The 15,451-nt window shown below is 34.9% G+C and overlaps 1 protein-coding gene across 1 annotated transcript in view; it reads left to right on the top strand.

Moving 5' to 3' along the window:
- The window catches only part of LOC105445661 (collagen alpha-1(I) chain), a 65,462-nt gene extending 55,232 nt beyond the window's left edge, over window positions 1-10,230 (top strand). Inside the window, exons 53-63 of the mRNA XM_011681462.2 lie at window positions 352-405; window positions 875-937; window positions 1,405-1,476; window positions 1,845-1,880; window positions 2,562-2,588; window positions 3,164-3,184; window positions 3,637-3,717; window positions 4,180-4,312; window positions 5,159-5,268; window positions 6,500-6,709; window positions 7,182-10,230. Coding sequence (XP_011679764.2) covers window positions 352-405; window positions 875-937; window positions 1,405-1,476; window positions 1,845-1,880; window positions 2,562-2,588; window positions 3,164-3,184; window positions 3,637-3,717; window positions 4,180-4,312; window positions 5,159-5,268; window positions 6,500-6,709; window positions 7,182-7,337 — 963 coding nt within the window. The 3' untranslated portion in view covers window positions 7,338-10,230. The remainder of the gene's footprint in view (window positions 1-351; window positions 406-874; window positions 938-1,404; window positions 1,477-1,844; window positions 1,881-2,561; window positions 2,589-3,163; window positions 3,185-3,636; window positions 3,718-4,179; window positions 4,313-5,158; window positions 5,269-6,499; window positions 6,710-7,181) is intronic.
- The last annotated feature ends 5,221 nt before the right edge of the window (window positions 10,231-15,451 follow it).

The raw sequence follows: 15,451 nt of genomic DNA, 5'->3' as shown, positions 1-15,451 counted from the left end.
CGATGTACATCTTGACTATGGTCACGGAAGTATTGATAGATGATATGCTTGATTTTACTTCATAATTCTCGTTCGAGAATATATGAGAGCCCGCCCGCACATGTGCAATCATTATCGTTCCGCAATATTTTCTTAGTGCGATCACTAGAAATTTCATAGCGCAAATCCGTCGAAATCTCCGCAATCGGAAGTTATTCGATTTTTATTTGGACATTTATTTGTTGATTGGACCTTGGTCTTCATTTCTACACGTCGATTTATATACTCTTCCCTCTAATTATTCATAAAATAATGATCAAACTTCAAACGTAAGTTCTCGTTTGATCTTACTATTATTATGGTTCATTGCAGGGTGGTAATGGTGAACCAGGAATTCTAGGGCTTCAAGGTTTCAAAGGCCCACCGGTGAGTTTACAATTCATCAATTATATTTTCTTTTCCCCTAAAAATGAATTAACGTGTGATGTTGGCTAGAAAGAGTATTTGATTATTAAACTTTTGGTGACACTAAGTTAAGGACCTGTCAATTTAGTGTTTTTTCCCTTTTTAAATTGAAAGTTTACTTGGTTCTTTCAATGTCGAATTACGTTTAAAACATTTTCGAGTAATCATTATATCAGTTTAAAAAAATATATATATATATCCATTTTCTGTCAATTCATAGACTACAATCATATTCTTGGAGGAGTTTTGGTGGCCTTGGAATAAAAGGGGAGTAACTTCATGAACGGAAATATTTTCTTTCTCTATTCTTCTACTTTACTTCACCGCTAACCCATGTTAATCTTGAGTTATGTCTTTACAAATATCGCCATGATAGTCATAAAGCATCATCAAGTACAAGTTTCTCAATCTCTGTTGACGTTTATTTCAGGGATATCTTGGTGATGTGGGAGATCTCGGTTTTCGGGGAGTCAAGGGACGAATCGGAGAGGCGGTAAGTTTTCACCTAGATAATGTCATTGTGACGTCTTGCTGGACAACTTTACCATTCGTTTCAACACACACAATGACTAAAAATGTTTTTTGTTTTCTCCAAAAGGTATGACTGAGGAAGGTCTTTTCTTCTTTATAGAGGATCTTTAATAATTATGTTTTTTATAATATATTTTTAGTAGAGCCCCCAAGCGAGAATGTGCATAGAAGAAAAACAGAAATTAATTATATGTTTGTACTCAACAAACGGAAGGGTTGTCAGTGACTATAGTCACAGTCCACTAACAAAATTGCCATTTGATAAACGTGTAGATTGGTGGTCTCATATTTCAAACATCATAACTCTCTTATTACTAAGTCCGATTTATTTCAAACTTTCGCTATTCTGTTTCTCTTATTTTGTCTACTTTATACAATTCTTTTAACGAAGGTTGCATTGCCCTTTAACATTCATTTGTATCATTACAGGGTTCTATTGGGGCAAGAGGTCCTGCAGGCTTTCCTGGGCTGCAAGGAATTCTTGGTCAATTCGGCATTCAGGTAAGATTGTCCAATTCAATTTAGATTTGTAAACGATTACATAACATAACATTGTTGTAACAATTATCCCAACAAATATTTAGACGTTTTTATCATGATTATTATTGTTATTGTTAATATGCTTATCGTATGGTACGCAAAAATGGGAAATGGCAACAGTGCGTGAAACAAAACAATGATTACTCATGTTTGTCTTAATACCTCTCTTTCTGGGAAAAAATATTATTTATACATTTTTGTTTACCATTAACCCTTTATGTAGAAGATTCATTCTTGTATGTTATATGCTTTGAACTCGTTTCCTTCTTTTCTTAACGACTTTTAACTGATAGGTAATTGTTTCTATAATTCAATCTTTATTCACACAGGGTCCAAGAGGAGATATGGGAGAAAAAGGCAGACTGGTAAGAATGTACACTTTTATTAAATAGTATTCCCGAACAATTATGAAATGATTACATGTGATCTGGATGTACAAGTAGTTATTAAGTTAACATTTTAACAACCCCCCCCCCCCCTCCAACAACAAAAAAATGTGTAAAAAATAGACCTCTAGATCTCCCACCAGTTTTATTCTGTAAAATGCTTACATCACAAAATGAAAACAAGCTCTATGAGAAAATTACTGTTTTCTTTATACATTATCTGTATGCAAACAAACTATGAATTGTACGTTTCCCGTCGTTTACCACCCTCGCCCACCCGCATATCAAATGAATCTACATGCGTGTAGGCCTACTTCTCTACAAGGAGCACGATAATAATTTCAGTTTTTGTTGATATTATGATAATGTGACATAGATAATGCCTTTAAGTTAAGTCGCCATGTCCAAAATACTTGAGATGGATAGGATGTATGTTGATATTATTCTTGGAAATTATTGTTATTTATAAAGTTGTGAATATTTTGACGCTTGCCAGAGTTTTAGATCAAAAAATCTTATTAATCTCTTCCCCCATATCCCTCTCTCTCTCTATCTCTATCTCTCTCTATCTCTTTCTCTTTCTCTTTCTCTCTCTCTCTCTATCTCTCTCTCCCCTTCTCTCTTTCTTTTTACACCTTTCCTTTCACCTTTCCTCAACAGGGTGATCCTGGATACCCTGGCCCACCGGTAAGAACATTGTGTCTTATATCTGTAAATTATTATTATTGGTATTATTAGTATTATTATTATTATTATCATTATTATTATTATTATTATAATTTTTATTATTGTTGTTGGTGTTGTTGTCGTTATAACTTCCCATTAGTGTTAATGTTATTGTTATTATTACTATATTCCAGAAACATATTTGTATACTTTCAAAAGTATAATTTCACATCAGCATTTTTAATAATTAAAGCTCGTGACTTTTTTAAATGAAATTACAGTTAAAGATACTGAAACGTAGATAGATGTTTTGACAAGGTCAATAAAAAAAAGATTTTAAGGCCTAAAATTTAAAAACAAATAATGCAATTTCAGCACAATGAGATTTGGCAAACATTTTAGAAAGTCACTACCGCATGTTTTTTTATAATGAATTTAAAATACATTTCATTCACGGCTGACATAATGAAAATAAAACTGTGAAATTATGCTTTTCAGTCCCCAACGGTAAATTTGTTTGTATTGATTAGCCACAAAAAATACCCAAGATTAATAATGCTAATTTTGTGTTTCATTTATTTATATTTCAAACACAGGGTTCTCCTGGTGGCTACGTGGTAAGTTGAAATAAAAAAAAATTCCATTCCTCTTGTGTGCTTTACTCGCGTGCATAACGCAATGTCCATGCCTATGCTAATTCTTATTATGGATCGTATTTGTCAACATTATTTTACCCTCAAGTTTTGATAATAAATTGAATTGAAAAAGAATAAGAAATTAAAATAAGAGTAAGGTAGAATAAACGTTCATGTGACACATGTTACACTTTATCTAAATCCGCCAAAGAGTTGAATTATCAAAATATTAAGTTGAAAATAGTACAAAATATACTCAAACAATTAAAATATGTTAAAGGCTTTAACCAAAAAAAAATGGTATCTATCTTTGGTAACTGCAATGGTATTATTTTTTCTTAATCATTCACTGCCACCTAATCAATTTGAAAATGCTTCCTACAATTTATGTTTGACTTTTGTTTATGTTTTGTTTATTTCTCTTTTCTTTCTAGGGCGAATTTGTTAATGACGCAGATGCTTTAGCCTCTCTTTTACATTATTTCTTCGTTTTACCAAGACCAAAACATATAGGAGTGAGTATGAATGTCCTACATCTCACTATTTTATGACAATATTTCGCCCGGACTGTCAAAACTTGTTGTTGTATGCTGACGTGTTCTCGATCCTTCGATAAAGTATTGTATTAGACTGGGAAATAAGTGTGATTGAATATCATGATGATAAAGGAAAATGCATGAACTGTATTTGAAACTTCAGTATAGCATTCTACTAGCATTCAAAATGCATATGATGTAGTAAAGTTAATATGTTCTAGGGAAAATGTAATTGTTATTTGTCATTCTACAGGGGATAGCTAGGGATTGCGGTATATATTTCCTTTCCTGTTTTTCATCGAATTTGTTTATCTTCTGCGGGATAAGAAATAATATTCCATTGTTAACAACAAGATATAAGAGGGTTATTTCATTGTAGACTTCAAAATCTGTTGGTATTGCTAATGATCCAAGCTTGCAATATTTCGTTTTGTTTTTCAGGACGTGGACGTAATACATATGATGAAGTATTTATACCGGTATATCGAGGGTATGAAGCACCCATTGGGCACCCAAGATCTCCCTGTCAGGACGTGTCGAGACTTACTGGATTGTCAGCCAGATATGGACGATGGTAGGTTATACGCAGGCATGACTTAAGGGCAACACAAATAACTATAACGAAATAAAGTTGATTACATACGGTAATCAGCTATCTAAGGTTTTGATCTTGATTTATTTGGGTGCAAATCACAAAATTAGATGTTTTTAAAGCATTACAAATCTTTGATGATCAACAAAATGCGAGAAAAGAAGATTCAGGAATTCAACAATTCGATTCCCTGCAATGAAGCTGCAAGGCTACTTAACTGGACAAAACGTAGAGAATACCTGATCACAGATGAATCCAATCGCCATGCAATTAATAGTCAGTGTCTTCTAAACCCAAGATCAGAGATCTTGTCCCATTTCTCTTCCCCACCTGGAAGTCATTTTGCCAAGATCTAGTTTACCTGCTGAATCATACCTGTTTTCCCATCGTTTGTACGGCAGCCATATCAAGCGTCAAGATAATTAGAAAATGATCTTGAAGAACAAATTATGTCATTCAATCTTTGAGTTGACATAATGTAACGTTTTTGTACCCTCGATCTCTCACTTCTTTTTGTCATTGTCTACTCTTTGTATTATGACCTTCTTCTATCTTTGTCGTGTAAAGTATTGTCTTGTCCCTTTCTCGTCTCTGTTGGCATCCTCCTCCCCCCTATTTTGTAGTTCCTTTTGTAGTTACAGATTAGTTAATTTAATTACTCATTATTCCTAAGTTTCATTTGAGGTGTTCACACTTGTACAAGTATTACTTAAATTTGTTTCAATCAAATGCTTATAATTGATTTGTAATGTTTCGTTGGAAACTTGAATAAACTTGAATTGAATTGTCAAATTTTACCCCATGAATGATGTCCTTTAAACTTGACAGGAGAGTATTGGATCGATCCTGATTTGGGTTGCTGCACTGATGCGGTAAAGGTTTACTGCGGACTGGCTGCCGGTGGCTACACGTGTCTCCTATCACGAGACACAAGTACGGTATGTATTTATTATTTTTTTTGTAAAATTAATTTATTGATTAGTATATGCTTTTGAACAATCAAACAATCATACACAATCAATTGAAATAACATCGTAGCATCTTAACATAGTTAAAAAAAAAATATGTTTCGTTTTCTTGAATAACAGTGTTTTCAAAACTGCATAGCTTTTTTGTTTTACAGTTCCTTTCGATCTTTAATCGGTTGTGGATTAATCTTTTGAAAATACAAAGAATAGAGACTTCATGAAACATGAGTTTGTGATTTTCTGCTTGCATAAATGTTAAATAAACTGCGTATTTTGCATATATGATAAGAAAGTACGGTATGTATTGATCAAAGATCCATTTGTACTTTAAGCGAGAAATAATATGGGATGAAGACTGATAGACTGATGTCCAAACCAGACTTTCAATAAGCAAATGCATCAATTGGCTATATGTAAGCAACCAGAGACCCATAGCTAATAGCTTATCTTCCGAAAGGTCTTGACTGACTTAAAGAGAAGGTTGAGTTCTGGGAAGAGGTGAAAAATAATTTGTGAGCGTTACTTATTCTTATTATGCAAGTGTGGAAGAACATCAGATAAGACATGTTCCCTGAAAAGCATGGCTCTTTAAATGCCTTCATATTCTAAATGTGCATGTAACATCGTAAAAATCGGGGAGGGGGCGGCTTTTTACGCCACGTGTTCGTGTAGTCCCATATACATCTTTCTGTGTACAGTGTTTGTAACTCTACCAAGACTTGGCCAAATTTCTTATCATTTGATGATTCCAGAACCTTTCAATACACACAAATTCTTATATGCTAGATAATCAACCTTTTCTGGTCGGTTCCACACCGTTTCTTTCACATGACCAGAACTCAACTTCATCTTTAATACCACTCTATGATTTCTAGGCCATAGCTTACCCTAATCCATCCATCAACTGCCAGGAAAGGTGCAGTGTTTTTACAAATTTGTGCTTTCAATCCGATTCTTTGGGGGTGGCTGCTCTTTGTCTTTTTGATTTTTATTTTGGTTGTTGTTTTAGAATTCAGGATTAAAATCTTCAAACTCATTATGGAATTGTACACAATACAACATCACTCCAATCTCTAAAAATGTTGCTACCACACTCAAGCACCACAGTCAATCACGCGTGTACTTATCTACTGGTAGACAACAGACTATATCCTCTGCAGTTGTGACATGCTTTTATTTTCATTTCATCTACCCCTTACAGCTGGATTATGACATCAGTAAGCCTCAGCTCAACTTCCTACATCTCTTGAGCTCTACAGCGTTCCAGGAAATCACCATCCACTGCAAGAACGTACCTGTGTGGAGAAATCGGAGGGGAGGTTACGAGAACGCGCTGACATTCCGCGGTTGGAACGGAGTCTTCTTTTCGTACACCGGCCAAAGACCAGAAATTTTAGAAGACAATTGCCAGGTGAGTTTGGGTTCATTCACGGTATCACTGCGAATACATTAAAAAAGTCGATAATCAAATGTAGTTCCAAATTTACTTCGGTCAAACAACCGCGCCGTGTATCGAGATCATGAAGAAAGAGAAAATGCCACAAACCTATTCCTGGCTTTTGAAGGGCCGACTGGATTCTGCGTGATTATCCCCCTTTAATTACTCTCCCTCACCCCCCCCCCCCCGGAAAAGGTGTAGATGGGAAGCGGGATTCTAGTTGAAATATAATTTCCCCGCGGGCAAAATTCGAGAATCTACATCAATAGTTATAAGAGTTTAAAACCAAAGTATACCTCTAAAAAATGTGTCAAGGATCCTTAATATGCCTCTGGTTTTTTGAAGTACACAGAACATTTATATTCGCCACTTGGTGAACGGGTCACCATCATGGAAAGTCAATACAATATTATCATAATTCTTCTTTTATCCTTTTGAATTTCAGCTTGAGGATTCAAAATGGAGGACCACACGCTTCGTATTCCGCGTTCATGACGTCCATAGGTTACCAATCGTTGACATCGTTACTGACCCGGAAGTGCATCGGATATCGGAAAATCATGGTTTTAAAATAGAAATTGGACACACATGTTTTGACTGAAAGTGAAGAAATATATATAAAGGGGATTATTTTTCACTTCTTTCCAAGAAATTTGTCAAACTTGCACTTTTCAGGGAAAGAGAAATTAAAACAAAATGCCAGCATATTTCTCAAACGAAAAATATATCGAGTTTTGTTAAAATTTACATAAATGAGGTTAACCATCAAGTAATATTCATCTTTTAGTAATTGTTACTGTCTTATGACAAGTGGGTGAAGATTGTGGTATATCAAGGAATGAAGAGCCGAATACAGCAACATTGTTGAATGCTTTTTTAACATTCCATATCACGTAAAATTGTTATTGTAGTTTTTTTAATGCAGTCTTGAAAGTGGCAAGTTTTTATTATCATCATTTATTATTCGTCCTTATTGTAGCTGTTAAAAGATTTGCGAGGATATCTTTAAGACAATAGGATTAATTGTATGATATGATTCCTTTGTTCGAATTCCTAAAGCCTTAACGTCTTTGTCGCAGGTAAAATTACTCCAAAAAAAATCTAGGTATTGATAGGTCAGTCGATAAATGTTTTCATTTTATCCTAAGTAGACCTACCTTGACAATTTTAGTGGCTTGAATAATCTGTTTTAGCTTTTAATTACGGATTTCATACTTCAGTTCAATAATAAATTGCAAAGTACAATGTACTACTTTCTTTCTCTTGCCAAATATTTTTTCTTCAAAAGTTTGTATGAAAACTTTTGAGATCCTATTTATCTAACTATAAAATATAATTTCTTGGTGCTGTTACATTATCTCAATTCATTTGATAAAATATGATGTCAAATTATTGCTCTTGAATAAGATGGAAAAAAGACGTGTAAGTGTGATTGTGGTGCTATATATATTTTCGTAAATGTCACATAACTTTAAATTAGTTATTATAGACTTCATACATTTCTACTATGGTGCTAACTGACCGACACTTATTAGAGGTCACAACTTTGTAAAATAGTTTCTCTTCGCTGTTAAAATGTATTATACTGAAACTCTGTGCTGTGAATGAACTTGATAGATTTTTACTTTCCTTTTTTGTATTGAATCATATCGTGCCATTAATTATAGCTAGAAATTGACCATGATGAAGGAAATATATTCACATTGACGATGGCTGGCGATTTTATGTAGTGCATAGAATACAGTAGGCCTACAACCGCATCAAATTACCGATTTTTGTACATTTTGAAATCATGGAAGATGTATTTATGTTTCTGTTTCTTTTTCGATGAGCGCAAAAATAAGAGTCCCTAAGCGTAGCAAATTAAAGGCCTACGTGTAGTTACATTTAAGCGCAAATAGATTATAAAATGCACGTCTGCAAACGAGAAAGTACAGCTGCCCGGAGTTTTGATTTTGATTTTGTTTTCTATGGAAGTCTTGTTTCTAGTCGTCGGTATCTGACGGTTGATTTTTTTTATTGATACAGGGTACGTGCTGGTACAGTTGTACATGTATCTATTTTAGTGTGCTTTAGTAGGTACTTTTAGATACTGTGATAGGTGGATAATTATGCGCGTATATATTAGAATATCATCATAGGATGACCTTAGATAGTTCCACACAGTAGATGTAGTCGTTTACGTTTTGGATTTATTTTGATACGATGTACAGATTTCACTATCTCTTCTGATTTTGTTTTTGTAAAGGCAGTTGCTGTAATATTAATTGTAGGTGTGTAGCATGGTTAGACAGCATGTTATGTTTTTTTTTTATTACTGTGTACGTATCAGTTGTAAATGTTTTAAATTATGTCGTGAGAAGGCGCGATAAAGCTACCCTTTCCTCTCTGTGTATATTTCAAAGAAAACCGTGTAGTTGAAAAATCGCCTGTAAGATCCCTCCTTACTTTTTTCTTTTTGATGATTTATATTTTGATATTCAGTTAACAACTAAATTATTCATACCATAACCAAGTTTGGTAATTTGTTAAATATGTGACAAATTAATTCGTCCAGATTTATGTTTCGTGAGATGAATCTGACATATAAAAGCTTACATCTAACAGTCTTCAACACAGACCCTCATTGAACAAGTCCACCTTTCATTCTTAAGTAACGAAAAACACATCGAATTTTTTTTTTTTACAAGAGGTATGAATAATTTAGTTGTTAACTGTATGCCGTGTGTAAGTTCTAAATCTTACTGTAAGCTAAGTGGACCAGATGTACAAATATTCAACACTATTCAACATTAACTGTAAGAGTATGTGCTCATGTATTATGGGAAGATCTTTAGGACTATTCTGGAGCTGAATTTCTCTACCTCATTAGGAAAATTTACAGAAAATTGCTGCATATACTTTACATACCAATTCTGTTTATATTTAGAATTGTGTTATCCTATAAGGGCCCCATTCTTGTGTGAATTATATTAATATTTCTCTACTTTAAAAAAAGTAATTAAACCCTACATCTGTCAAAATGTCTAGAATTTATCAAAAAAGGAAAATGCAGAGTGACCCCAAAAGTTAACGTTATTTTGAAAGCGACTCCAATTCGTTAAATGCCTATTTTATTTGCCATCATTTACACTTTGCCAAAGATTAAGATGGCCCAAGTGACGTTTCGATCATAAGAAAGTTCGAAATAGGTCAAGGATTATTTTATGGTTTAATATTTTCATGGCAAAAGTATGCCTTTTGACCTTCCTAAACCTAAAGTTATGTTTAAAAGAAGCATTTCCTTTTAAGAAGAACAGCAGAATATTCTAGTAACACATTAATATCTGTTTCAAGTCGCTGGAATTAGTGTTTTTCTTATCTGGGAGAGAAAGATCTCTGACTTTCTATAGGTCTGTATAGATTTGACAATGAGAATAGTGTTTGTGTTACAATATGTAATGGATTGTTCCAGTTTTATTTGTTGATAAATAGAACAAACAAAGTGATTTTCAGAAAAAGTTTTGTGTTTACTTTGTACGTGTACATTAGACTACTTTTTCTGTGAACGAATTAATACATTTTAAGACATCAACGGTTTTCACAATGCACAACCCAATGCATCAAAGCAAAACAAAACAAAACAAAATTAAGCAACAACAAACAAAAACAACAAGGAAACAAATCTCTAGAAACACATTCAAAGTGACAGCTTTGTTTGCATTAGACACTTCAACCTATATTTAAGAAATAGGGTTTTTTTTGTGGGGCGGGGTCTTATTGATGGAGGATTCTGCCGACCTTTTCATTTTAGACCTTAGTGGTCGGTAAACCGGCAATTATTTTAAAGATAATTCATAATCTGCTTCGGAAATCTACAAGATATGTTTAAGGGGAATACCGATAATGATGATACTAATAATATTATTACATATAGACAATCACTTGTAACCTGGCAGACCTGAAAAAAATGCCTTTTATTCCGGACAGTATAGGCTTTTAAGCTTGGCGTACCGTACAACTCACCGTCACTGTACGGCAAACCTCCGCGGAGAACGTCCAAAGAGATGTCGCCACAGTTTCCGGTGAATAAGTCCGAAGATCATTCCAACGGGAAGCTGTATAGAATCTCATACAGAATTGTGATTGATCGTCACGTATCTGTAGGTCTGACATTCATGTTATCGACAAGAAAAAGATATATAATATCCAGTTCTTCAACGGAAAAGCAAACTAAATCCTAGTTCGTTGAATGGACCCGCCCCCTCTCCCTCCCCCCTACTCCGGGAACGGAGGGACCGCATTCATGTTTCCAAAATCTCCGGAGAAGGGGTACTTTTCACGTCCGGCTCGTAATACACAAAAACCAGCCCGCATTATACACCGGACTAGCCCCGCTTTCAAAGGGAATGAACATGCATACGCGTACTGAGTGGATATTAGTTGAAATATTGCATGCATTATTGGGTGTGGTCTGCTAGCTGTATCTTAAAGATATAGACCGGTAGTGGTAAAATTGCGGTTTATGGGTTATAAGTTATGGGTGCACAATATCCATTCTATAGTGTTTAAATATTTCCTTCAGAGGTTTAGATTGTAATACTTCAACATAAATTCGCAAAAAAGAAGAAATATATGCCCAAATGTTCAATGTTGAAGTGCATTCGCGATATTTATCTATCGATATGATAGTTTACCAAATATATCAAATTAGTAGACGGTTTCCCAGGAAAATGTATATCATCACGTTTAGTCAAAACATATTCTTTCTCATTTTTTGAGAGGGGGCGTTTCCAAAACTCGTCTATACCTTTAACGCCAGCACCATGTCAATGGAGCTCGTTAGAATAGTAGACATAATTGTGATCAGACAATTTACGCTATACCTAAACCGAATAAATAATTAATATTATTGATATATCAGGGAATTCTTCTAAAAAAAGCTCGATTTGTTTGCATCCACATTCTTCTCCAAAGAATGAGAAATGTCTATGCACATGTATGGTCATTACACGATGGGTGGTATTCTGGTAGCGCGTACTAAGTTAGCGCGTACCGTAGTTAGTCCACACTTTTATGGAGTGCCAGTTGCCAACTCGTTTACCCTGTACAGATTATTTTAATCCTTCAATGAAAAGTGTCCAAAAAATTAATTTTGCAATGAAATGGGAAGAAAATGATAATATGAATATGAACTGAATTTCAACAAAGTATTTGGTAGATTATATTTGTCATGAATATTGAAGGAGGAAGATGAAACGTGGCATTCCATAGAAGTGTGAACTAAAATTCTTGTTTAGTCTGGACTTAGTCCCGGCTTAACTTATGAAAATACCACCCAAATTATGTTTTCCCAAGGAAGGTTGTCAAATTTATCTTCAGTATGTTTTATGAAATTTCCTTGAAATATTTATTTTTAAAAATACTCTGAATATCAAATTTGATTTTCAGTTTTAGAAAAGTCAAGGCCGTAAAACGTATGTGTAATAGGAGGTAAATCGGACTAAAACAATCAGATTATACGTTATAATTTCAACTCCGGAAGACCTCTTGTAATAATCTATCAAGAACGATGGTAAAATGTGGAATGGCTTCTGCTATTTTATCACTTATTTCCACTGTTGGATGGACTGCCCTTTCAGCAAGTTGTTTTTCAAAAGGGGTCCTCACGCACGCCCTTACACACACACATACAAACGCACACACACACGACCACACTCACTCATGCTTGTGTACACACACACACACACGCACCAACACAAAATGATGTCGCAATTCAATACTAAGAAAGAAGAGACAAAGAGTTATGAAGAAAGATATATATATATATATACATAAAATATAATGCGTCATTAACATAGATCCGAATTCTTTGTGGATATTAAAGTGGGATAAAGTGGGATAGAATTTTAGTCCAAGTCCATAACAACCCTTTTAAATTGCTGAAATGAAAATATGTATTCAGTAGGTTTTCTAATAGCGTTTCATAGGTTTGCCCCCCCCCCCAATATGTGAGTAATGCAATACTTTACAAAACATGTATGAGTGAACCATATTGAATTTGTTAATAGAGTAACCTAATATGTATAAATTAAGAACTTAGAGATGTTAACATCGAGAGATAAACATAATAAAACAAAAGGAGGGAGATGCAATTTTACCACGTCCAGTTGCATATAATGACAAAATAATGGCAGGGTTGCATGATATACACTGTTTAAACTTATGAAACACATTCCTACATTCTTACATGATCACAATCGGCTAATTAAAATGACTAATGTTGTGGGTTTTGGACAGCAAAACGTCTATCATCGTGACTATAGTAATTGTCAATAGCACTGAATTTAAAAACTGAATCATTTGTCTTACTATATTATATTGTGTGTATTTAACATAATCTGCTGATACTTGAATCACTATCTACGTATATGTTGTAGTTACCTGTGAATACCACTACTACGAATTTTGAGATAGTTTATGTAACTAATCAACGTATGCAACATACATGATACATGGCATAGTTTTCGTTTATTTTTTTGCCTATATATTAGAGAGTTTCTCATTGCTAAAGAGGCTGCCTCACCGCTGAAATGTTATTACTGTCATTGAAAGTACATGGCGTAAGTGAGCCGATGAGATGTACATTGTCGATGATCAATATTCAAAAAGCGTATGAGCTCCAACCCCCACTCAAATACGCACACAAGTTGCGTGCCCGCGCAGGGAATCTGATTACCCTGGACAAACCCAAGCTACGTCACTTTGGGCAGGACTAAGTTCTTACTAGCTTACTAGCTTAATTTCTTTATAATACCAATAGACACATCGTTCGCAATCCAATTAGTGAATAATATTACTTCCACAGCATGACGCTTTCATCTTCAAGATAATATTTTTAGATGCGATTCGGAATGGTTTATAAGCAATAGAGAGAATCAAAGGATTCCAAATGCAATTACAGAACTGGAGAAACAAATTTATATTTTTAAACCATTCGAAGCGATAGAGTCCGCCAATGGTTGATACATAGATTAAATAAGGCAACCATATGAACCAGAACGAGATGGTAATAACGCCAACGGTTTTGAGACCCTTCAGTCCACTTGCAGTAACGGCTCGATGATTTCCTGGAGGGTTGTTCACTTCGGGCTCTGCACGCTGTTGAAGAATAATGCGACGCATTTGTGCGATCTTTGTCGCCTGTTGTCTTGACTTGTAGAAAATTCCACTACTGGTTATCAAAATAACGGCAAACCCCAGTAGGATCGGTGCAACCACAAGTAAATTTAAAGCTGAATCAGATATGTTATTTTGCGGTGTTAGACCAGGACAGACATCTTCTCTGATGAATGGTGTACTGCCTAGGTTATTAATCACGACAAGTAAGGCAACTGTACTTAACATACCAACCAACAAGGAGCAGAATAGTCTCTTCGACGTCACCATTCTCTGATGCTGAAAGGGTCGCATGATCATTATGAAACGATTGACGTTTATCAGGACGATTATTATTACCGAAACATAGACGACAAACAGACTCGACAGAAATACCTGAAAACACCCTGTGTCAATCTCTAGCGAAAGACTGACAACAAGGACCATTTGGCAGAGGACAATGATGATATCATTGATGGCAAGTGCTTTGTACAAAAGACTCTCAGTCACGTGTAGGCTGTCCATCGTGTGCAATGTGTATATTGTGAAAGTGTTCGTCAGGAAGGATAATCCAACGGAGAGAAGTGATATAAATAATAATATGGCCACTTCGATACGTTTCGTAATATTATCATGACTGTTTTCAATGAAAGAGGATGGCGTGGCGTTCCCAAGAATGTCTAGAGAAGTGTCGGTTGAAAATACGTCGGCCATTGTTCAAAATTGGGGATACACGCAGAGAAGCGAGAAAATATTAAGTTCGTCACAAAGATACCATCCAAAACTTTGTGTCGTCCTTTTCAATTAAGAGGAAGCGAAATAGTTGTCCAATTTAAAACATCTAACATCTAACTAGTCATCATGTGAATCAGATAATTTGGCAGGATAAAAAAAATAACCAGCAGTTGCCATTTAGGATGAAGCGAAGTGAGAAACATGTCTATCCGCCGTCTATTATAGTTGTTGATACGAAACCTGTAGAGTGAACATCGAGTTTATGGGCACGAAGTTAATCACAAAAATTGATGGCGTTCAAAACACTTTTATTTAGCTGTAATTGTCGATATAGACGCAGAAAGATTACTGTCTAACCAGCGTCTCTGGTTTATGCGAAAAGTGAAAATGTTTGAACATTTGCTTCAATCGTTAGAAATCAAGCGACGACCGCCAATAATAAGAACATTTAGTCAATCAAAAAGGTTGGCTTTCTAAACAACTGTGCCGCGATTGTCGTTTAGAGGTGCAGTGAAATATATCGAACCGCCGACGTCTGTTATGGTTGTTAGTTCGAACGTTCAGTTATATAACTTGGCTTTTACAAAAGCAAGATGTCACTCTATATAATCATCAATCCATTAAATCTTAATATCACTGTCAATCAGCTTACATTTTGAAAAGATGAAAGGGTTGCACTTAACATGGATCAAAATTATATTGACTCCGGCCATTATTAACGTTTGACGGAATAACGGAGCGACGAAGCACCTTAATTAAAAGTGAAGTTAGCATTTATAAGCCCCCACAGCTAATCCAACATGGGAAAGTAAACTCGGTGACCCTGTTTTTATTTTACAGACA

Source organism: Strongylocentrotus purpuratus, unplaced genomic scaffold (genome assembly GCF_000002235.5).
Source record: "Strongylocentrotus purpuratus isolate Spur 01 unplaced genomic scaffold, Spur_5.0 spur5_scaffold_4, whole genome shotgun sequence".
Lineage (NCBI taxonomy): Eukaryota > Metazoa > Echinodermata > Echinoidea > Camarodonta > Strongylocentrotidae > Strongylocentrotus > Strongylocentrotus purpuratus.
The sequence above is the reverse complement of the archived record's forward strand: the minus strand, read 5'-3'. Positions and strand labels throughout refer to the sequence as shown.